Source organism: Microtus pennsylvanicus, chromosome 11 (assembly GCF_037038515.1).
Source record: "Microtus pennsylvanicus isolate mMicPen1 chromosome 11, mMicPen1.hap1, whole genome shotgun sequence".
Taxonomy (NCBI): Eukaryota; Metazoa; Chordata; class Mammalia; order Rodentia; family Cricetidae; genus Microtus; species Microtus pennsylvanicus.
This window is the reverse complement of record NC_134589.1, coordinates 46,767,813-46,791,636: the sequence shown is the minus strand read 5'-3', so window position 1 is coordinate 46,791,636 and position 23,824 is coordinate 46,767,813. Positions and strand designations below refer to the sequence as shown.

The following is a 23,824-nucleotide window of genomic DNA, read 5'->3' as shown; positions in this document are numbered from 1 at the left end:
TAGATTGATCCCGGCCTAAAGTTGTTCTCTTTTGTGACCTTGGCCTTCACGGGCCTTCACTGTAAACCAAGATATTGGCCTGGAAGTGATAGCCCATCTACTGTGCGTTGGGGGTCAGGTGGAGGGGGAAGCTGGAAGTGAGAAACCATTTACATTCTGTGTGTGTGTGTGTGTGTGTGTGTGTGTGTGTGTGTGTGTGTGTGTGTGTGTGTGTGTGTGTGTTATACGGATAGGGAATGAGTCCGTGGTGGTCAGTACAACTTTTGGTTGTCTGTTCCTGACACTTTATGCTCATTTGCAACCCTCACTCTGCCGCTGGTGATCACCCTGTATATCTTCCTGAATAATTCAAACACTCTCGTTCCTTCCCTTCAGTAGGAAAGAGCCCATTAGGTGAGGAGGGCACCGAGGGTCGCGATAACAAAGCTGACACACGCAGCGCGGACTTTTGGCAGACTCGCAATAGGAAACAGCGGGTCTTGGGGGAGGGGGAACAGTGAGCGAAGGCTGTCCTGGGCGAGTCTCCACCCAAGGTCACGACGCCCGCCCAGCAGGCGGCGAACCAAGGAGACGGCACCCGGAAGCCCCGCCTCACCAGGGGGCCGAGGCCTCTCTCCTTTGGGCCCGGACTCGTTGCCTTTAAGCCTTTGGAAAAGTCGCTGCGTCGGTGGACTAACACCGGAGCGCCAAGTGTTTTGTCCCTCGTCGGCCGCCGTGGGCCGGCCGGGCGCGAGGGCGGGGCAGGGGAGCGGCGGTGGGGTCAAAGGCTACGGCGCGCACCACGTGGGCCGGTGACTCCGTCCTTCCCGCAGCGGCAGCGGCGCGCAGGGCACTTGGGTTAGTGGCGCGGAGTGCGGCGCATACAGGCGAGCCGGACGCCCGCTCCCGCCATGGTCATCAAGACGGACGAGTTGCCGGCGGCCGCCCCGGCCGACAGCGCCCGGGAGCACGGCTCGCAGGCAGGCGGCAAGGGGCGACCGAGCGCGGCCGGTGAGTGGGCCGGGGCCAGGGGCAGCTGGGCTGGGGTCCCGGCCGAGTCGGGCCGGAGGGCTCGGGACTCGGCGTGGACAGCTGCCTCCCCTCCGCGTCTGTGTGGGCGGTGCACTGGGCCGCCCCCGCGCTGAAGGTCACCTTCACTGGCACCCCCGGCTATGGCCCGGACTTTGCACGTGGGGTCCGTGGAAGGGCAGTCACCGCAGACACACGAGCGCAAGATTGTGGGGACACGTGCGCGCACACGCGGTTTAGTTTCAGGGTGCGCCGCCGCCGCAGGCGGATTGGAATCGGCGGCCCCACCCCCCTCCGCGCCCCTACTTGGGGAGCCCTCGGGGCTGGGGACGCTGACACTTGCGGCCCGGTCTCTTTCTGGTTCTTCTTGTCCTGGACGTTCCTGTGCGACAGAGCTGCAGCCCAATGAGTGAGGTTCAGTTTGGAGCTGCCCAAACTTGGGACTGTGGGAAGAGCGCAAGTTGGGGTTTATGTGTTTTGTGGGGGTGTCTTTCGTACACTCTTACAGACAAGGGCTTACTCTCAGGTCGTCCGGCTATGGCTCCATTCTTTCAGTTATTGGCCGCCACTTGATATGGGTACTGGGGTCCTACCTGTGTGTGGGGGCAAAGCCTAACTCTTTGGCAGGGGAGGTGTTTGTGCCTGAACTTGATCATTAACCTGCCTTATTGCGAAAAGTGGGTCAGACCAGAGCTGCTGTTTTTTTAAGGCAAAGGTCATTAGTGTGGAGTGGAGTTCCCAGCTCTCCCCCGTGGGGGCTGTGTTGGTATGGCTTTGGGAGTGGCCGAGGCTTGTCCAGGGGTGGGGCCGACTTCTCTTGTACTTTGCCTGCGTCCTTTCTGTTATTTTCACGCAGTCTCAGACCCCAGTTTTGAAGCTGGAAGCCCCTTCCTAGGCCTCCTCACGTCTTCTCATGGCCAGACTCGTCCTTTTCAGCCAGTATTGTCAGTGGGAGTGCGGACCCACTTTCTCTCTTCTCCACAGCTCTCCACCATGGGATCCTGTCTCAGCTCATCATCCTCATTGTTCCTGGCTTCAGTGAGCAGACAAGGGGCTGACTTGGGAGTAAGGATGGGTCTAACACTTGCTAAACTCTTTCCCATCACAGTGGGTTTACCTTGCCTAGACAAGGCCAGGGCTTGGGCAGAACAAGAAATGCTGAAAATATCAGCATACCAACTGATGTGGTTCTGAATCCATGGGCAAGCTGGACAGGAGGAGGTCAGGGCTGGCTGGTTTCCCCACCATCAAAGAGATCTGAAGAGATATGAATGAAGCAGCTTGGCCAAGGTCATAGTGATTTCATTGTCGAGGGAGCATTTGGATTTCCAGTTTATGACCAGCAGGCCAAACCTACCCCAGTCTGACCTAGAGGGAACTGAGACAGGCGTGCTGGTTTATCATGTGTGTGATTCAGGGAACTTAGGAACTGGAGTGGTGGAGGATTTTTAGTACCCATAATGAAGTTCCTTTCTTAGTTAATGTACTCAGGATGAGGGGAGCTGGATTGGGGTCAGGTCATAGCTCTTCAGCTTGGGGTACAGGGCTTCCTAGTGTGTAGGTTCTTGGTTTCTGTGTCCCCAGAAAAGCTGGTTTCGATGGCTGAGACACACTTTACGCCATCTTGGATCTGTTCAAAGGGAAGGAACATTAATAGAGCTCCCTCCCGTTGTGCTCCCCTGGTCAGACTTTTATGTGGGTATCAGACTGCAGACTTCGATCCTCAGCCCCTATTTCTGGAAGCTCTCCAGTATCTTTGAGGAGGGGATCAAGCAAGACAGGCAAGGGTCAGTTACCGTCTTAGGAATAAAGTAGCTTTTAGGGGTTAAGAGAACAGGCAGGTTTTTCAAGTTCATAGTGGTGTGTCAAGTTCCTTCTGCACAGGGGAGGGCTCCCTGTATTGGGCGTGGAAACTGAAGGGGAATGGCAGACTGGGGGAGAACTAAGGGGTTATAAGCTCTCCAGAAGGATCTTTTTTGTTTGTTTGTTTGGTTTTTTGAGACAGGTTTTCTCTGTAGCTTTGTAACCTGTCCTGGAACTTGCTCTGTAGACCAGGCTGGCCTCAAACTCACAGAGATCCGCCTGTCTCTGCCTCTCAAGTGCTGGTATTAAAGATGTGCAACACCACTGCCTGGCCCTCCAGCAGGATCTTAAAGGTCTTCTTTTGGGTGGTGTCTGGGAAAACAGTGAACCACACTTGAACTTGAAGGTCTGGGGAAACAGGAAGGAGGCAAACAGGGTCTTCTGCCTCTATCCTCTTGTCTTAAAGGCCTGGGTCCCCAGAATGGGATGATGTATCTTTTGGGGTTCTACTTCCTGCTCTAGCCTCACCTGCTGATTCCTTAGCTAGGGTGTGGCCTGGCCCTGGCATGGTCTCTGCAGACTCTGTTAGACTGGGGAGGTACACACAGGCTGCTTGTGGTTGCTAAGATTCTTTTTAAGTCCTGTCTGTGACCATCTCTGGCCAGTGGGGTCTTTGTACTTCAGGCCCAGAGAGGGCACACACTCTTGCCATCCTGATCTGTCCGTCTGGAATAAGTTAGCATGTGTGCTAAGTGCCCTTCTGGCCGCTGATCCCATTCTGCAGAGGACTGCCTTTTTTTACTTTCCCAGAATCTTAGGTCCTCAGAGGTGCCCCTGGGAGTAGAGACCTGGGACCATCTTACGACAGCTTCCAGGAGCAAGGCACTGCTTCAGCCTGGTCCCTTGGGGAGCATGACAATAGATTGTACTCTAAAAGTGGTGCCCAGAGACCTGGGTTTGTGCTTCTGACACACCTACCTTTTCCTAGACTTAGCTGCATCCCCTTTTGCTTCTGTGACCTTGGACAGCTCACTTATTAGTCTTGTGGCACTTCAGTTTCCTTGAGTGAGTTGGAATGGTGATCTGAACATACTTCTGGGGAGAGGGCCTGGAGGGAACACTGGCCCCAGTGGGAACTAGAATGGTGACACTCTTAACATCTTTTGACATCGTTACCAGTCTGCCTGTTCCCCTCCCAGGGTTAGGATGTGTTTGCGGAGGGGTTAGAAGTAATGGAGTGGACCTAGCCCTCTTGCCCCAGGTCATAGTGTGAGGCTTAGAACCTGCTAGGGTTAAAGAGAAGCCAAAGGTTTGCTTAGCCATTCCAGGGATTGTAGGGACCTGCGGTGGGAGCCTAACTGCCCTTCCCACGCCCATTCTGGTTAGTATGGATGCCAGAGCAGTTCTAACTGGGCCCTGGCAACAAGTCAGAGGCCCTGTGAAGGCTCCCTGGCGAGGCTGGGCATGCTGCTTCTGCACAGTGCAATGGCCTTCAGCCTCCTGCTGGCAGCTCTGTTTTCCCTGGGGGAGACATTTGGTTTTCTCCTGGCAGCGCACAGACTGCTGGGAAGGGAAGAGGTAGTCTGCCAGCTTCTTGGTGCAGCGTGGAGTCCTGAGGCATGGGTGCAGTTGTCCTCTGGGAGATTGAGGGCCCATCCCCCTTTCACTAGAATCAGTGACTCTCAGGAAGGGGCCAGCTGCCAGGTCACCTGCAGGGGGCAGCAGGAGCCAGAAGCCTCAGCCAGTCCCTTGACCTAGGAGGAAGAAGGCAGGGTGTGCTGTGTCGGCAGCTGGTGGACAAGGGGTGGCTGGCTATCTCATGGCCTGGGCCCAGATTTGTGCCAGCTGTTGTCAGCAGCTGGCTGAAGCGGTTCTGCCCACTACCTCTGTGGGTGGAGCTGAGGAGAGGACCCCCTTGCTGAGCCCTGCTTCTGCCAGCCAGTCCTCTACGCCTTCTATCCTAAGGGGCCCAGGTATCCCAAATGCCGGGTTCCTTTGCTCTCCTAATGGCTTCACTGGCAATAATCCCTTTTCTGAGGTGTGTAGAGAGGTGGGCCTGAATGCTGAGAGCAGTTCTTCTCAGGGTCCTGGAGCCTCTGGGGCCTCCTGGCCCACAGCCGTCCTTCTGGCCGACCTTGAGCAGAATGAGAGGCCCAGGGAATGTGCCCTTCCTGGGGCTGCCCCAGCAGGCCTGGCCCCACTGAAACCTGAAGCCAGTTGGAGCTCCAGCCCTGAGCCGACCAGCTGCATCACCACAAGGGTAGAAGCAGAGGCTGGAACAGGGGACAGAGTCAGCCCCAGGCCTGGGCCTGGTCAGGGTAGCTGGCTACCTTGCTGGCATGGGAGTCCCGAGACTACAGAGCCAAGAAGAACGCAGCTGCTGACTGTACCAGGTGGGCTGTGGGACTTTGTGAACCTAATGACCAGAGAGATCACTTGGCATTAGTCCTGTGGTGGAGAGGACTTCAGGCCCCCTTGGAGGAAAGAAGAGGGCCAAGACTAGCTGTCCTGGGGTGCATTCTCTTAAATCTGACTCTCCCTGGCTTAGGAAATAGGGCTGGGGTCACCTTACCTTTTCTGCCGTCTTTTGTCCTCTCCATTCCAAACAATTGGAGGAGCACAGGTTGTCTGTTGAGGTCCAGGCCTAACTGCCTACTTGTGTATCTTCAGAGCTAAAATCTGGGTCTCTATTGAGTGAGGGCCTTTGCAGCTTCTGTCTCCATTCTAGGGGATTGCCAACCTGGAAGGTCATCTACAGGGACCCAGCAAGGAGAGGCTTCTCCTCTCCACACCCCTCCTTGTTGGTCTTAGCAACCTAGCCACCACTGTCCTGTCCTTGTCTGCTCTGTCCTTAGAGCCACTTTGGGTGGGTTATTCATTTCTAAGGGCTGAAGCCTCCCTGCCAGGGGTTGCTGGGCCACTGAAAGAGCCATTCTGTGTATCCTTTGATTCTTAGATGGCAGCCCTGTGTTGGAGGTGCTTTGTTGTGGTACTGACAGCATTACTGGAGACCCAGCGTGAAACCTCGGGTTCACTTTAAAACTTTCTAGGTTTCACTCACCCTGTTTTGGTTAAAGGAGTAGGTACTGTATCCAAAATCCTGAAGGTAAAGGAAAGGGGTGAGACTTCTCTCCGTGGCCTCTGGTGTGCCTCTCTGTTTTGAGTCTGCCTTCCTCCTTGAGGCCCTTGATTTATAGACAGATACTGTACAGCTTTGGGATCATGTACCCTGTTGCCAATCCTGGGGTCTGGATGGGCTGTGCTGACATCCAGAGCATAGCTGTTCTGTCTGGAACAGTCCTGCTCAGAGCTGCAAGCCAAGGGGGCCACTCTGTGACAGACCAATATTGGGGCCAAGGTCTCTGTTTGCCAAGTAGACATCCAGGCAGGCCTATGTTTAGCTGGAGGATTTCTGAGAAGGTCCTTGGCTTTCTAAGGGTGAAGAGGCCTTTCTTTGTTTTACTTAGTGCCTGGTGGGGAAGAATGAGACATTTTGTCATTTGCTTCTCTCTCCCCACAGCATGTTAAGTTGGGTGCTATTCACAAGTAGTGTGCTCTAATGTAGGCTAGCACTAATTAATTTGATATCTTTTCATTGAGCCAGGGTAAGACAGAAGGTGGAACAGAGGGCTGCTGGTGTGAACAGCTATCCACAGTGTAACATAAATGGCTACTCCTGAAGGCATTGCGTGTATTCTAGCAGCCTTGGGGCTGCTGCTTCTACCAGTTAGGGTCATTTGGGCAGGTTCTGGGGAAGAGAGCTTATTCACCCGGGACATAAGAATGAGTTGGAAGGGACTGGAGAGATGGCTCAGTGGTTAAGAACTCTGTTTTTTTTAAAGATACGTTTTTAGAGCCTGATGGTGGAATTAAAGAATCCCAACACTTAGAAGGCAGAGGCAGGCAGATCTCTAAGTGTGAGGCCAGCCTGGTCTATGGAATGAGTTCCCGGAGAGGCTCCAAAACTACAGAGAAACCCTGTCTTGAAAAACCAAAAAAAAAGGATCAGTGAACCAGTCACGAGTGCTAGAATGATCCCGCAGAAGCTTCAGAGTAGCTCAACAGTTATGATTGGGTGGTATGTGTGTTTGTGTGTGTGGAGAAGAGTGCAGAGGTGAGAGGGAAGGGAGCTGGCAGAGCTGAATTTAGTTTTAGGCAGTTGCCTTAGACTGGTTCATACTTTTTTTTTTTTTTTTTTTTTTTTGGTTTTTCGAGACAGGGTTTCTCTGTGGTTTTAGAGCCTGTCCTGAAACTAGCTCTGTAGACCAGGCTGGTCTCGAACTCACAGAGATCTGCCTGCCTCTGCCTCCCGAGTGCTGGGATTAAAGGCGTGCGCCACCACCGCCCGGCTAGACTGGCTCATACTTAAGTCATCAGTGGTTTATCAGGGTTCCAAACTGTGCTCTTGATTGATGTTGGGAAACTACCAAGGCCATGACGCAGAGTCAATACCTAGGGGTTGGTTGTAGGTTTAGGGTAGGTGATTAGGTAGTGGGGGAAACGGACTGAATTTCATTCTAACAAAATGATCCTTTGGTGGCATCTAAGGGAAGGTCACATGTTGATGGCAGTTGTCTCTGTTGAGATACTTTAGACTAGCCATGTGAGCTTACAGATGGAGAGTATTTGAATCAGTATGAGAAATGAGGTTAGGAGGGGCTGAAGTCAACCCATAGCTCAGGATGGCTAGAGAGAATGGAGTTGGAGGAGGAAGATAAGGGTGTTTCCTTAGATAGAGGAGCAGTGGCCTTACTGCTAGAGGAGGGTAATGTGTGGCATTGTGGAGAGGAATCCTGAGTGGTGGGACTGAGGAACAGTGGATGGAAAAGGAGGGCACAGAATGTGTAAAGGAGATGGTGGTATCTGCACATATCCAGTGGGGGTTTCTAGTAGGTCTATGGGGATGCACACGCAACTGGGTGTGTGAGGCAGAAAGCCCCACCTGCCCAGATAGGCCCATCTAACTCGGCTTCACCTTCCTCAGAGCCCCCCTCAGTTATGCTGTTGAATGGTGACTGCTCAGAGACCTTGAAGAAGGAAGAAGGGACAGCTGAGTCACCCAGGGAAAATGGGATGGATGAAGGTGAGCCTGGAGATGAGACCACTGGACAGGAAGTCATTGTCATTCAGGACACAGGCTTTTCTGTGAAGATCCTGGCCCCTGGCATCGAGCCCTTTTCCTTGCAGGTAAGATGGTGGAAGATATGCTGGGGACCAAGTTCTAGTATGCTGCTGGAGAGGAGCATGTCCGAAAGCAAAGCCTTGTCTTTGCATGTGTTGGGCCTATGGTCAGGAAGCTGGTCCTGGCTTTTGCCCGGGGTCTGGGCTAGCGCAATAGTTGAGGCTAGGTTCAAGTCATTGCTCCATTGCTAGAAGGCAACCACCAGCCCCAACTGGCAAGGCCAGAGCCATTTGCCTTAGTGTTGCTTCCCCTGTTTTTCTGTTCTCCAGTTAAGAGATTGCTCTTGGTATCTATAAGTAGTTGAGGGACACTGGGGCCAAGTTCTGTCTAGTAAGATCATATGTGTATAAGCATGTATACAAACACAGATGCAGGTGAACATGGTGTTCTTGGATAGGGCTTAGAATTCAAAATTTAAAACCCCAAAAGTTAAAGTGGGTATTTGGGGTATGTATTCTAGAGTCCGAGGTACTTTGGCCTCGTAGCAAGGAGGGATGCTTATGCACCCTGCCATACAGAACCAGAGTGGCCTTCTCTTTGGCAGGTGTCCCCCCAGGAGATGGTGCAGGAGATCCACCAGGTGCTCATGGACCGTGAGGACACTTGTCATCGTACCTGCTTCTCACTACACCTGGATGGCAACATGCTGGACCACTTCTCAGAGCTGCGCAGTGTGGAGGGGCTGCAGGAGGGCTCAGTGCTCCGAGTTGTGGAAGGTTGGTCAAGATTAAGCTGGTAGCTGTCAGAGGAGGGCCCAGCTTTAGGCCAGATAGCCTAACCTGTGTCTCTGTCTCTGTGCTCCATTTGAGCACATGGAGGTGGGACTGGCACCTAAGTGTGCTGCTTAGATGTCACCCCTTCTTTTCTACTACTGCCTGGTGGACAGTTTAAGACCAAGAGTCTCCATTTTTAAAAATCCAGCCAGTCCTAGGATTGAAATGAGCTTATCAGATTGTGAAAAGATGAGTGTTGCCTCTTTAGGGACCTACAGAGTTTCATCATATCTCTTCTTTGTTTTGTTTGTTCTTGTTTTGAGGTGAGGTCTCTCTCTGGTTGCTTTGGCTGTCCTGGAACTCCCCTGAGTAGACCAGAATGGCCTTGAACTCACAGACATCTGCCTCTGCCTCCTGAAGCTGAGATTTCCTAGCTCTCAGGAGTCAGCCTCTTCCTTGCTTTGATGTGGTGAGGCTGGTTTGGTTGTAGAATAAAAAATAATTTCTGTAGCAGCTCAGGGAATCCCCAGGACTGCTTGCTTATGAAGAGCAGATGTGGAAAGCAGGGCTCAGTGCTCATGCCTTAATCCCAGGACTTGGGCAGCTGAAGCAGGAGGATTGCTGTGAACTGGAAGTGCACATGGGCTACAGAACAAGACCCTGTCTCAAAAAACCAAAAGGGAAAATAAATAAGTAAAGGAAAGACTATACCTCAGCTGACTGCACTTGATCATAGGACCCTTTTTGTCCTTGCAGAAAACCCATTACAATGTCACAAAACACACACTATTGGGCAGTATTGACTCTGGGGGTCTTGGGCTATGGAGTTTCAACAGTTCCACAGGACTGGAGGTATCTGAACAAAAAGCTCTAATGGATTCTCCAGGGCCTGTGTGGACTTCAAGAGGTAGGTGGTAGGATATTTTTTGCAAGCAAGGATCCTGCTAACAGTCAGGTGCATGTGTGTTTGGAAACCAGAAACTCAGCTTATGTGTTCATTAGCGGAATTTTGGGATTTGTGTGTGTGTGAGAGAGAGAGACAGACAGGGTCGTGTAGCCCAGTCTGGCTTTCAGCCTGATATATAGCTGAACTCCTGATCCTCCTGCCCACACAATGGTTGGAAATATAGTTAGGTGCCACCATAGCTATCTGACAATAAAATTAAAAAAATGGGGAGCCTAATTAAAAATTCATGGCTGGAGGGTATGTTTCAGCAGTTAAGTATGGTTCAGTATTGTTCCTGTTCTTCCAGAAGACCTGGGTTTAGTTCTCAGCATTTACATCTAGTTCTAGGGGTTTCAATGCCCTCTTCTGGCCGCCACAGGCACTCCCACACATGTGGCATATAGTACCACATGAACATACATATGCAACTACATTTGAATCAAAATACACCTCCCTTCCTTCCTTCCTTCCTTCCTTCCTTCCTTCCTTCCTTCCTTCCTTCCTTCCTTCCTTCCTTTCTTTCTTTCTTTCTTTCTTTCTTTCTGGTTTTTCAAGGTAGGGTTTCTTGGTATGACAGTTCTGACTGTTCTGGAACTCCCTCTGTAGACCAGGCTGCTCTCAAACTCATAAAGATCCTCCTGTCTCTGACTCTTGAGTGCTAGGATTAAAGGCGTGTGCCACCACCGTCTGGCTCTAAAAACACATCTTTTGAAAAACAAAAAACCCAACTTGAGCAGGCCTGGTAGTCTTTGTCTGATACTGGCACTTAGAGACAGGCAAGTATCACCTGTTAGGTCTAGGCTAGCCAGAGCTATGTGAGGCTCTGTCTTAAGCTGTGTCACTCTGCCCCCATCTTGCAAAAACAAATTTTAAGCTACCCCAGGGCTACAGATTGAGCTAGACTATTCTTCTTTTTTTTTTTTTTTTTTTTTTGGTTTTTCGAGACAGGGTTTCTTGAGCTAGACTATTCTTAATTCCACTCTGGCACAGTAAGAAAAGAAAGCTGGGCATGGTGACTTTCTGCCTGTGATCTCAGTACTTGGGAGGCTGAGGCAGCATTAGCACTGAGTTCAAGGGTAGTCTGGGTTACATAGCTGTGGGATAGCATAAACTATATATAGAGAGACCTTGTCTCAGAATTTCAACCAACCACCTCTTTCTCTCCCCTTGCGACGATGGTACTCTGCGTACGTCCTCTTTGCAAGGCGGGCAGTTCTGGGAGAGCTCTGGTAATGCCCTGCCTCTTTGTTCTGGCAGAGCCCTACACCGTTCGTGAGGCGCGCATCCACGTGCGCCATGTTCGAGATCTCCTCAAGAGCTTGGACCCATCTGATGCCTTCAATGGAGTTGACTGCAACTCCTTGTCCTTTCTGAGTGTCTTCACTGATGGTGACTTAGGAGGTGCGGGGAAATTGGGACTAGGACTTGAACAGAGGGACAAAGGTCTGCAAGTCATCTCTACATGGGAGTTTGGGAAAAGGCGCAGGGAGTCAAAGTGAGCCAGGGCCACACTGAGTCACAGAAATAGTTAATTCTTGGCTAACCACCAACCTTGGGTCCCTCAGACAGTGGGAAGCGGAAGAAGGGCCTGGAGATGGACCCCATTGACTGCACACCGCCTGAGTATATCCTGCCAGGGAGCCGGGAGCGGCCACTGTGTCCCCTGCAGCCCCAGAACCGTGACTGGAAGGTAAGACAGAAACGTGAAGGAAGGAAGACTCTGGCGGATCCCGAAGCTTGTCTCCTCATGCATGGTCATTTCTATAGCCCTTGCAGTGTCTGAAAGTGCTCACCATGAGCGGCTGGAACCCACCTCCTGGGAACCGCAAGATGCATGGGGACCTCATGTACCTGTTTGTGATTACTGCTGAGGACCGGCAAGTCAGTATCACTGCGTCCACAAGGGGCTTCTACCTGAATCAGTAAGTGTCTGCTGATCCCCCATGTGCCATGGCATGTCCCCTGTTCTGGGTTTAAGGACAAATACTTGGGGTACCTGCTCAGTGACCCTTTTCCTTGCAGGTCCACAGCCTACCACTTCAACCCCAAGCCTGCCAGCCCCCGCTTCCTCAGCCATTCCCTAGTAGAACTGCTCAACCAGATCAGCCCAACCTTTAAAAAGAACTTTGCTGTGCTGCAGAAGAAAAGGTAGCACCTGTGTACCACCACGCCCTGCCCTGCCTTTAGGCACAGGCTGGACATACACTAACACCCCTGCCTGACAGAACCCCAGTGCCCAAGAGGCCCTGCTTTACGGAGGCAGCAGCTCTGTGAGAGGTGCCCATTTGCTTCTGACTTCAGGGTGGCATTTCTGGGCAAGAAATGCCAGAACAGCGGGGGCCTCAGAGAAGAGGAGCTCACAACTGGGCACTAAGCTTGGAGGAATACTCCATTCCCCCATTCCCCCACTTCTGCAGGGTCCAACGCCACCCGTTCGAGAGGATTGCCACTCCGTTCCAGGTATACAGCTGGACAGCTCCCCAGGCGGAGCATGCCATGGACTGTGTGCGTGCTGAGGACGCCTATACGTCGAGGCTGGGCTACGAGGAGCACATTCCTGGACAGGTGCTACCCGGCCCCGCCCTCCCAGCCAGCCCTCCTGGTGCTAGGCTCCTTCTGTGCACCTCCAGGAGGCTCCCTCCAATCTCTGTGGGCCTGTCTGCTGGGAGGTGGAAGAAGGGGATAGTCACATCAGGCAAGACACATACTGAGCCTGCATCTGCCTCCCTGGCCCCTCCACAGACCCGGGACTGGAATGAAGAGTTGCAGACAACAAGGGAGCTGCCCCGCAAGAACCTGCCTGAGCGGCTGCTTCGAGAAAGAGCCATATTCAAGGTGACTGCATTCCCCCTTTGATTGAAACACAGCTGCCAGCCTACCTGGGCTTGTAGGTAAAGGGAAACTGGAAGCTTGGCTGGCCCAGCTTTGTTGGCAACATTGTAGGGTGTCTCAGCCTCAGGAGACTTCCTCAGATCTTTTCTCTGGCTTCATTGAGACTCTTGGGACCATAGAAAGGGAAGGACTTATCTTTCCTTGGGTATGGTAAGTTCCAGCTATCTTCATGTCCGTCCCTGAAACATGGTGCTTTCATTGAACCACACGCTATACTGCTGGGGCCCTTCTGTGGGCAGCAACACATTAGTATAACACTTAGAATTTTTATTAGTAGGAGGGTGTGTGTGTATGTAAGTGTGAAGTCAGTTCTCTCCTTCCGCTGCAGGTCCAGGGATTGAAATGGTAGTCAGATTGGCGGTAGGCACTGTTCCCTGCTGAGCCATCTCACTGGCCGTACCTGCGTACTCACTGTTGTTCCTGAATTGTGTTTTTCCAGTAGAAGTGTTGAGGTTTCAAAAGGGTTTTTTGTTTTTTTTTAATTTTCAAGACAGGGTTTCTCCGTAGCTTTTTGGTTCCTGTCTTGGAACTAGCTCTTCTAGACCAGGCTGGCCTCGAACTCCCAGAGATCGCCTGCCTCTGCCTCCCGAGTGCTGGGATTAAAGGCGTGCGCCACCATCACCTGGTTTCAAAAGGGTTTTAAGAAATGATACTGTTGCCCTTTTCTAAATATGAAGAAACTGAGGCTAGGGTGCCTTGACTCCCAGAGCCTGGCTGCCTTCACCATCCAGGTAACCTGGGCCAAGATAGGATGTACCTTGGTGTTCTTGTACCTGGGGTCTGTCTCACCTTCCCAACCTTGGCCTCCGCAGGTACACAGCGATTTCACAGCAGCAGCCACAAGGGGTGCTATGGCAGTTATTGATGGTAATGTGATGGCCATCAACCCCAGCGAGGAGACCAAGATGCAGATGTTCATCTGGAACAACATCTTCTTTAGCCTGGGCTTTGATGTCCGGGACCACTACAAAGACTTTGGTGGGGATGTGGCAGCCTATGTAGCTCCCACCAATGACCTGAATGGTGTGCGTACTTATAATGCTGTGGATGTGGAGGGGCTGTACACGCTGGGTACAGTGGTAGTAGATTACCGGGGCTACCGTGTCACAGCTCAGTCCATCATCCCTGGCATCCTGGAGAGGGACCAGGAGCAGAGTGTCATCTATGGCTCCATTGACTTTGGCAAAACAGTGGTGTCACATCCACGCTATCTGGAGCTGCTGGAGCGCACCAGCAGGCCCCTCAAGATTCTGCGTCACCGAGTGCTTAATGACCGAGATGAGGAGGTGGAGCTCTGCTCTTCAGTGGAGTGTAAGGGCATCATTGGCAATGATGGGCGCCACTACATCCTTGACCTGCTGCGGACTTTCCCACCGGACCTTAACTTCCTTCCTGTGCCTGGTGAGGAGCTGCCTGAGGAGTGCACTCGTGCTGGCTTCCCCCGAGCCCATAGACACAAGCTGTGCTGTCTGCGCCAGGAGCTGGTGGATGCCTTTGTGGAGCACAGGTGAGAAGTGGCTGCACCACCCTGGGTTCCACTGGCAGCGTGACTGGCACAGCTAGGCTCGTGGGCTGTTCTGAGGAAGAGAGAGACTCTGGTCTGCTCCCTAGAACTGGGTTATACACCCCAGCCTTTGCCTGCCTCGGATCTTCAGCTGCAGAAATGCAGGGCCAGTTGGAAACTAGCAAGTGGCTAAACTGCCATTCAGCAAAGTGGTCCTGGACTCTTAAGGAACATTCAAAAATCTGGAGTTTTAAATGCCAGTGCAGGGCTGGGAAGATGCTCAGTGGGTGCTTGCTGTGCAAACGTGGGGACCTACATTCAAATCCCCCCAAGCCATCAATATACAAGGTTGTATGGTAACACGTGTTTGAAATCCTAGCACTGTGGAGAGAGGGTGCACACAGGATAGTTACAGGAGATTGTCAGCTAGGTAAGTACAAGTTCATTGAGAGGTCCTGTCTTGTCTCAATGGAATAGGGAGGAGAGTAATTCGGCAGGACCCGATGTCCTCCTATGGCTTTCATGTACACATATGAACACCATATAAAGACGAACACAAAGCTAGGTTTGTTGGTGCATCCCTTTAACTCCCCAGCACTTTGGAGGCAGAGGCAGGCAGATCTCTGACTTCGAAGCCAACCTGGCCTACAAAGCAAGTGACAGGACTGTTAAACAGAGAAACCCTGTCTTTATTTATTTATTATGTATACAATATTCTGTCTGTGTGTGTGCCTGCAGGCCAGAAGAGGGCACCAGACCCCATTACAGATGGTTGTGAGCCACCATGTGATGTGGTTGCTGGGAATTGAACTCAGGACATTTGGAAGAGCAGGCAATTCTCTTAACCTCTGAGCCATCTCTCCAGCCCAAAACCCTGTCTTAAAAAGCAAAATAAAACAAAACAAAAAGGGACTCGGAGGAAGAATCTCAGGTGCAGGGCTGGGAAGTGGAGCTTAGAAGTGGTGTTGATGCAGCTGGCAGTGAACGCACCGTCTGCTGTCAGCACCACGATGAGCTCTTTCCAGATGTCACTGGCATTCCTGTGCGCTCATTCCTGTGAGCCTGTTCTGGAGCCTTTCCCCTCCTCCATATGCCCCAGCTATCCTCACTGAGGAGAGTTTGAGGGCTTTGTTTGTTTGAGGCAGGGTCTTGCTGTGTAGCAGAAGCTGGCCTGGAACTCACAGTCCTGGCTTAGCCTCCCTGGTGCTGACTTACAGATGCTCATCACATTTTGGTTCTGCTCTAACCTGCCAGCAGTCTGGCAGGGTTGCTACCCTGGCGTAGGCATGCACGTACTCACGTGCACACTGCTTACAGGGTTCTTAGTGCCAACATTTTCTTGCCCCCAAAGGTCTGGAGCCTGGGCCTGCCTTTTTTTAAATTGTAGAGTTATTTGCTATAGTAGTATGTATGAATGTTTTGCCTACATGTATGTATGTGTACCACATGTGTGCCTATTTCCTGTAGAGGTCACAAGAGTGGTCACGAGGGCATTGGATTCTCTGGAACTGGAGTTACGGATGGTTGTGAGCCAACATGTCAGTACTGGGAATTGAACCTGGGTCCTCTGTAAGAGCAACAACTGCTCTTAACTGCTGAACTGTCTATACAGCTCCCTGCTTCATCGTGTCTGCTCTACTTTTCTCTAGGTACCTTCTCTTCATGAAGCTGGCTGCCTTACAGTTGATGCAGCAAAAGGCCAGCAAGGTTGAGACCTCCACCTCCCTGGAGAATGGTGGTCCTCCCTCAGCAGAAGCTGAGTCTGAAGACTCAATAGGACCTGAGGCAGGAAGCGAGGAGGAGGGCAGCAGTGTGAGTGGCCTCGCCAAGGTGAAAGAGCTGGCAGAGACTATCGCCTCTGACGGCACAGGTGAGGTTGCTATCCTTGTTTGGGACAGCCCAAGCTGGTCCTTGCAGCTTAGCCACGGGTGGCTCCTGATCTCTGAGAGGACTGTGGGACAGGAGACTCGTGGTAGCACAGCTCTACCTCCTGTCCTCACACATCTCCACAGTAGACCCCCGAAGCCGAGAGGTGATCCGCAATGCCTGCAAAGCTGTTGGCTCCATCAGCAGCACAGCCTTCGACATTCGCTTCAACCCTGACATCTTCTCCCCAGGCAAGTGTTTGTGTATGTGTATGGGGAGTAACAGTGAATGAACCCTGTAGGCAAGGGCAGAACATCATGGGGTAGGCGTGGGGCCTCGGCAGCAGAAAGCTGCCTCCAGGTGGCTTCTGTCTTGGTCCTGGTGTTTACCTACTTGGCCTTCCTGTTCTCCCTCCCTAGGGGTTCGCTTTCCTGAGTCCTGCCAGGATGAAGTTCGGGACCAGAAGCAGCTATTGAAAGATGCAGCTGCCTTCTTGCTCTCCTGCCAGATCCCTGGTTTGGTGAGGGATGGGTTGGAGGATGGGGACTGCCAGAAGGGCTGTTGAGACCTTAGTGCCTCATGCTCCTTGGTCTCTACCACACAGAACCTTCACACAACTTTTGCTTTAGCCCTTCCTGGGCTGGCAGGGCAGGGCCCAAGAAGTCACAGGAGCAATTGGCCATAGGCTCTGTCCTGCTGAGGCTGGGATTCTGGTCTTCGGAGCCTCAGATACCAGAGGCCTAGGATTTCCTGTCCAATTGGTCCCACTAGCTTTCTTCTGTCTAGGCCCCTGAATGACAGGTTCACTTTCTTGTCTCATAGTGTAAGCCTCTCAGGATAACCGGAGTAAAGCTGTGGCTCTTCCCCCACATAACTAGATGTCCCTGTGCCACCTGTGGGCCCTTAAGGACTAGGCTGCTTCCTATTTCTGTTCTCTTTGCTCTTGTCGAAGGCAGGGACGGGTTCCTGTACCCTTTTCACACTTTGTCTCCTTTTCTCTTCCTGCATGGAAGCCAGGGCTTAGTTCTTCCTTCTTTGAGGGTAATAGGGAAAGCCCAGATTGGGAGGGGCAGAGGGTTGGGGCTGGTCTTGACCTTATACAGCTCCACAGGTAAAAGATTGCACAGAGCATGCTGTATTGCCCATGGACGGGGCCACACTGGCTGAGGTGATGCGCCAGCGTGGCATCAACATGCGCTACCTGGGCAAGGTGCTGGACCTGGTGCTGCGGAGCCCGGCCCGTGATCAGCTGGACCACATTTATGTGAGTGGGCCTTAGGCTGGGAGGTGGTTATTGATGCATCTGGAGGCCTGGAACCCGCCCAAGAATTCCTTCTTTGACCCCCTCAGAAAATCGGTATTGGAGAACTCATCACACGCTCTGCCAAGCATATCTTCAAGACATATCTACAGGTGCTGCCACTCTTCCCCAAGTTGGTGGGACCTCCCTGGGTGGCATGGGGCCTAGAGAAGAGCCCTGGGTGGGGGCTTAGGGCCATCCTGACTTTAGTCAAAACTTGGCTTAGGGAGTGGAGCTCTCAGGCCTTTCAGCTGCCATCAGCCACTTCCTGAACTGTTTCCTGAGCTCCTACCCCAACCCCGTGGCCCACCTCCCTGCTGATGAGCTGCTCTCCAAGAAAAGGAACAAGAAGAGAAAAAACCGGCCTCCAGGAGCTGCAGACAACACTGCCTGGGCTGTGATGACCCCCCAAGAGCTCTGGAAGAACATCTGCCAGGAAGCCAAGAACTACTTTGACTTCACCCTTGAGTGGTGCGGGCGCAGGGGACAAGGGTTACCACAGGCATAGGGGATTGGGGGTTGGGATTCAGGCAGCATCTAGGGCCTGTAGAGTGAGGACAGCAGGTGAACAGGCATAGTTGGCACCAGCATGGGGAAGCAGGGCTGTGAGGGTTAGTGCTGAGCAGTGGAGAGCAGAGCTTAGGGGTTCTGTGGTTCAGCGGCTGTACAGAGAAGGTGGGTGCAGGGCTGCTCAGCCCCCGCTCCTACCCCCAGTGATTCTGTGGACCAGGCTGTGGAGACCTACGGACTGCAGAAGATAACGCTGCTGCGAGAGATCTCACTGAAAACCGGGATTCAGGTGGGCCCTCGTTTTCAGCCTGGGCCACCGGGCACAGGGAAGGGAGCTTTCTTGGGATGGTAGTCTCTGGACACGTGCTGGTAGACCGGGAGGTGCTATCTTTCTGTGTCCAAGGCTGAGGCTTTGGGTGTTGGGTCCTTTCCCCAGATTCTGCTGAAGGAGTACAGCTTTGACAGCCGCCACAAGCCTGCCTTCACAGAGGAAGATGTCCTCAACATCTTTCCTGTGGTCAAGCATGTCAACCCCAAAGCCTCAGATGCCTTCCACTTCTTCCAGAGTGGACAGGCCAAAGTACAGCAGGGTGCGTGGCACTGTGGGCTGGGGGAGATGGGAGTGTCTCTTGCCCAGCCCTGACCTTGCCACCTGGGCTGCCTCATAGGCTTCCTGAAGGAAGGCTGTGAGCTCATCAACGAGGCCCTGAACCTGTTCAATAACGTGTATGGAGCCATGCATGTGGAGATCTGCGCCTGCTTGCGTCTCCTGGCCCGCCTCCACTACATCATGGGTGACTATGCTGAGGTGTGTAAGCTGGGCATCTCTTGACTGACATAGTATTGGTTGGGGGCTCCATGAACGGCCTAGGGCCTCCATCATCACAGGGAGAGGAGAATGCTCTTTCTTGGGCTTTCAGGTAGGGAGTAAGTGGCATCTACAGAGCCCCAAAGTTCTCGTTCTGTGAGTCAGTTCACCATATACTCATTGTCTTGGGAGAACTCAGTAGTTGCCTCTGCTAAGGTGGACAGTGACAAGGGTAGATCCTGAGAGCCTGTGAGTAAGAGCTGTGGCACATACCCGGCCTTTGAGTGACCGTGAGAAGAGCAACAGATCATTTCTTTTGTTTTCTTCAATGTTCTGTGGTTGTATTCCAGCTGTTTCATTGGCCCCTAGGCTTTGAGAGCCTGTTTTGGGGGTCACTAGGCCTCCTTTCAATCAAAGGCTGTCCTAAGAAATTCAGAAGTTAATGTATTTCAGTGCAGTTTGTGTCTGTTTGTATTTGCATAGATTTTGTTAGGGAAGAAGACACAGAAAAATCAATTTGAAATGGTTCAAGGCTTTGAAGATGTCCACAGTCAGAGCAGCGGGGTGGACCTCCTGCCACCTGTGTACATGCTGTAGGGTAGACAGTGCTGTATGGGGCAGTGCGCACCTGAGATTGATGTCCCCTCTCCAGGCACTCAGCAACCAACAGAAGGCAGTGCTGATGAGTGAGCGGGTGATGGGCATTGAGCACCCCAACACCATCCAGGAATACGTGAGTAGCCACCTTGGGATTGGTGTGTGTTTGTGTGGGAGTGCCTGGGGCCACGCTAACCCATGGCTCCACCCACAGATGCACCTGGCCCTGTACTGCTTTGCCAGCAGCCAGCTGTCCACAGCCCTAAGCCTTCTGTACCGGGCCCGCTACCTCATGCTGCTTGTGTTCGGGGAGGACCACCCCGAGATGGCGTTGTTGGACGTGAGTGTTGGAGAGGGGGATTGAGTGAACAGGTGTCCATAGGTGGACACTAGACTTTATGCAGGGGTGGTGGGGGGACTGACTCGGCTCCTTCCTTATCCCCCAGAACAACATTGGGCTAGTGCTGCATGGTGTAATGGAGTATGACCTATCCCTGCGCTTCCTAGAGAATGCACTGGCTGTCACTACCAAGTACCATGGGCCCAAGGCCCTTAAGGTGGCTCTCAGGTGAGGCAGTGCTAGCTGAGACCCGCAGCAAACTCTTGGTGGCATGGGGAAGGGACCTAGCTATTTCTTCTGCCTTTGAGAAAGGTTCTCCGAAGCTCTCTACCTATGCCCCGTGCCCTGACCTTGAGTGGTTCCTCAGGAGCTCCAGCAGGGGGGATCTAGTCCCCAGGGGGTCTCCACTTCTTGTCCCTCCCTTGCCCCATATATTCTGCTCCTTTCAGCCACCACCTTGTTGCCCGGGTCTATGAGAGTAAAGCTGAGTTCCGGTCAGCCCTCCAGCATGAGAAGGAAGGTTACACCATCTACAAGACGCAGGTGGGCTTCAGCAGGGGCTGTTAAGGTTGCACCTGTGACGTGCAGTCCTGATCCCCCTTTGCTTTGGCCCTCTTCCTCTGTAGCTAGGTGAGGACCACGAGAAGACCAGGGAGAGCTCTGAGTACCTCAAGTGCCTGACCCAGCAGGCTGTAGCCTTGCAACGCACCATGAACGAGATCTACCGCAATGGCTCCAGTGCTAATATCCCACCCCTCAAGGTATGGACCTGGCCTGAGTGGGTGGGTCCAGTTCCCTGGCCTCCTACCATGATGCTCTAACCTGCCTTCCCTGTCACCCTCAGTTCATAGCTCCCAGCATGGCCAGTGTCCTGGAGCAGCTCAATGTCATCAACGGCATTCTCTTCATTCCTCTCAGGTGAGCTCCTCACCATTCCCGACCATCTGCAATCAGCCTTAGGTACCCCCCTTCCCCCAAGACAGGGTTTCTCTGGGTAGCCCTGGCTGTCTTGGTCTTGGAACTCGCTTTCTAGACCAGGCTGGCTTTGAATTGCCTCTGTCTCCTGAGAGCTGGGATTAAAGGCGTGCTCCACCATTGCCTGGCTTGGGTTCTGTTTAAGTTACATTAAGCTCAGACTTTAAAAGCACATGTATGATCAGCAGTTTTTGTGATTCCTCCCAGACACTTTGTAATACAGGAAATACATAGCTGTAGCATTCTATTTTGTTTGATTTTCCTGTTGTGAGAAGGCTAGCTTAGGCTAGTCTTTAGTGCTAGCCCAGACTATGTTGCCCAAGCCAACCTCATACTGTGACAGTCTCCCCCTGCGCCCCGCCCCCTGCCCCCTGCTTCTAAGTGCTAGTATTAGAGTGAGCTGGCCTCAGGCACACACACAATCTTCAAATGTTAGGGTCATAGTTGAATTGTGTACCGCTACCTGGGTTTTAGTTTTTAACATATCGTGCTCAAATTTGTTTTGTGTTGTTTTAGACTGGGTTTTAGGTAGCCCAGGCTTACCTCAAACTTGCTATGTAGCCGAGAATGACCTGTTGCTGTTTCCCAAGTACTGAGAGATCCCAGGCTGTCACTGTACCTGGCACTTTCTTTTCCATTATCTTGGTGATCTTTCACCTCTAGTACATAAAGGGTAGCTAGAATACTAGCCACCTGCTTTTTCAGTGAAGGGCCTTGCCCTGTCAGCTAGCCTTTTGAAGACTCCCTGAGGCTCTTGAAAACTGCTTTGAGAGTCCCTCGCTCCTGGCTGTGGGAGATGAAGTTGGTGGGATAGCCAACAATAGGAGCACCCTGGCTGTTTTCTGCATGTGATCTGCTGTAGAAGCCAGACGTTAAGGGCAGAGTGAACTTATGGGTAGGGATGTCATACCCTTACCAGATGCTTTGTAAAGAACAGAGAGCACTCCACCTCTGGGAGGGACATCCACACATATCTCCCCCACTAGCTGAAGCAAAGAGCTCAATAAAGTCCCAAGTGTCACTGGTGGAAGCTGCAGGGTGGCAGAGGGCCCAGGCTACTCTAACTCTACCTTTGCCTCCTAATACTCAGCCAAAAAGACCTGGAAAACCTGAAGGCAGAGGTAGCACGGCGGCACCAGCTCCAAGAGGCCAGCAGAAACAGGGATACTGTGGCCACTGATCCTGAGCCAGCGAGGACCCTGGAGGACATGGCCTCCCCTCAGACTGCCAAGGAGGATCCTTCTTTGAGCTTACAGGGATAAAAAAGGAGAGAAACACGGACAATCAGCAGCCCAATTTCCCAGTGATTCAGACAGATTCCAGGAGCAGGGAGCATGCCCTGCAGATTAGGAGCGGAAGCTAGTCCTCCACTTTTTATCCCTACCCCACCCCCAGTATCTGCCTGGGGCCCTGGCCTGGCCTACCTGCTCCTAAAGGATGTTTTGCACTGGTTCAGTGAATATTCGATGCAGAGACCTGATTGAAGACACGAGAATGAGTGTGTAGGCATCAGCTCCAGCATGGGGGCAAGTGCCCCCCAGCCTCCTGCCCTCAAGCAGGTGTGTGTGTGTTCATGCCTGTGGATGTCTTGCTCCGGCCTTCCTGATGTACATAGCCCAGTCGGTTCTGAGTGGATGACGTGCAGATGCAATTTCTCAGGTCATTTGTATGTTTGACATTATGGCTGCTGCTTTTGTTGCCACCACACCCCTGGGCCCAGCCTGGCTTTAAAAAGTCCAGGTTTAAGCCAAAAAAGATGGGGGCTTTCCTGTGTCCTGGGAGCAGGGAGCCAGATCCCTAGTAGGGTGCAAGGTAAGACCTGCAGTGGCTTTACTGTGATTGGGCCTGGCCTACCTGTAGCCTCAGGGTGAGGGGAAGGGGCCTGAAGTGGTAGACCCCCACACATCCATGTGCCTGGCCTTGGCCAAGCAGGAGGAGGCATTGCCACAGGCTTTGACTTGCCTCCCTGCTCCCTGTACCCCAGGTGGGCATAACCTTGGGGGCCAATAGTGTGAATGTATCTTTCTCCCCATTTTAACCTGAGCTGCCTAACGCACAGTGGAGGGTAGTTGGGTGAGGGGCCAGAGCTGAATCATGGATCCCAGGGAAAGTGACATGCACAGGAGTGATTGTCCCCTTTGTGGAGCCAAGCTCCTTACTTGGTCTTTGCCATATAAGCACTTCTACAAAGGCTCAGGGGTGACGAGGCTCCTCCTACCTGGCTGCTCTCTCCCTGTTCGCCTGTGTTGCTTCCATTTGTCTGCTGTCCCTGAAGGAGATGACCACCCTTTGAGCCTGAGGGAGCTGTTCTAGGCAGAGCCCCTGCTTCGGGTTTTGCTGGAGCTGCTGATGGATAGTATCTGTCCAGGGACCTTGTTTAAAAGGGAATGGGCATGAGCCAGCAAGGCATCCCACAGCTATCAAGATCCTTTTCTTGTTTTTAAACCATCACGTCTTCATTTCACATTGGAATAAAGTGAGTTTTTGAAACCGGCTGCCCCAGGCTCACCCTGTGTGCTCTGTGAGCCAGGCTCCTATGTCTCAGTGAGGCTGTCAGAAATGCTATTGAGATAATTATATATTGGGTCAAATTCAAGGTTATGTTTATCAAGTCACTGAGTGGAAAGTGGAACTCCAATTTAGCTGGTCCCTACACAAGAAAAAAGGAGATATATTGGTACAGGCTTTGGGTTCCTAGGACTTGGTGGTCCTCTGGACATCTAATTGTGCCTCATTCCTTTCCCTTGCAGCCAGTAGACTGAGCAACACTCAGGGTTTGGAGAACAGGAGTGCTGCTTTTGCAATTAAAGCCAGTGGAGGGAAGAGGCGGCCAACTAGACAGACCTGAGGACACAATGGCTTGAACATTTTCCTGCTTAATGATGATCAGAAATTACAAAATCCTTGAGTCTAATTTTGATGTCTTTGATCTCTTAGACTTTCTGAAAAATCTCAGTCTTAATTTGTGGTCCTTCTTTCTTAAGCCAGTCAGAAAGATGTCCCTGATCTCCATACTAAGTAACATCCGTAAGTACCCACTAATGATGTGGTCATTTGAGTCTAGTGTGCATGTTCCCTAGTGCCTTTTATAATGGTTGTATTTGATCACTTGAGACAGGTCTTTTATAGCCCAGGCTGGCCTTGAAATCACTTTAAAGCTGAGTATGACCCTTGCGATCTGATCATCCTCCCAAGTGCCTGGTTCCCTTTGTTCTGAACACATTGGGCACATCACTTCTGGAAAGGAACATCACACAAAGTTGAGACTGCTGTAGAGGAGTTCATACTAGTCAACCATGGAAGCCCATTTTTCTTGGTTGTTCCCTCAAGCATATTAGTGTTAAGCACTTTTTGTAAAGTATTGGGAGGAGGGAGAGATC

General features: G+C 52.2%; 1 protein-coding gene across 4 annotated transcripts; it reads left to right on the top strand.

The window, feature by feature from the left end:
* The first annotated feature begins 771 nt into the window (after window positions 1-771).
* On the top strand, window positions 772-22,941 carry Cluh (CLUH binding protein of NUMT mRNA). 4 transcript variants are annotated; one of them, XM_075991698.1, is made up of 26 exons: window positions 772-990; window positions 7,796-7,998; window positions 8,538-8,709; window positions 10,910-11,053; window positions 11,218-11,342; window positions 11,420-11,574; window positions 11,675-11,800; window positions 12,070-12,217; window positions 12,395-12,487; window positions 13,357-14,051; window positions 15,698-15,918; window positions 16,061-16,165; window positions 16,334-16,434; window positions 17,026-17,178; window positions 17,265-17,327; window positions 17,441-17,685; window positions 17,929-18,013; window positions 18,161-18,314; window positions 18,393-18,532; window positions 19,185-19,265; window positions 19,344-19,469; window positions 19,576-19,697; window positions 19,919-20,012; window positions 20,096-20,230; window positions 20,314-20,387; window positions 21,535-22,941. In XM_075991698.1, exons 1-26 carry the CDS (start codon window positions 891-893, stop codon window positions 21,704-21,706), a joined length of 4,032 nt encoding a protein of 1,343 aa, XP_075847813.1. In that variant the 5' UTR covers window positions 772-890; the 3' UTR covers window positions 21,707-22,941. The 4 variants fall into 4 exon arrangements, with proteins under 4 accessions (XP_075847813.1, XP_075847814.1, XP_075847812.1 ...); XM_075991699.1 differs by having other exon boundaries at window positions 773-990; window positions 16,064-16,165; XM_075991697.1 differs by lacking the exon at window positions 772-990 and adding an exon at window positions 4,598-5,204 and having other exon boundaries at window positions 16,064-16,165.
* The last annotated feature ends 883 nt before the right edge of the window (window positions 22,942-23,824 follow it).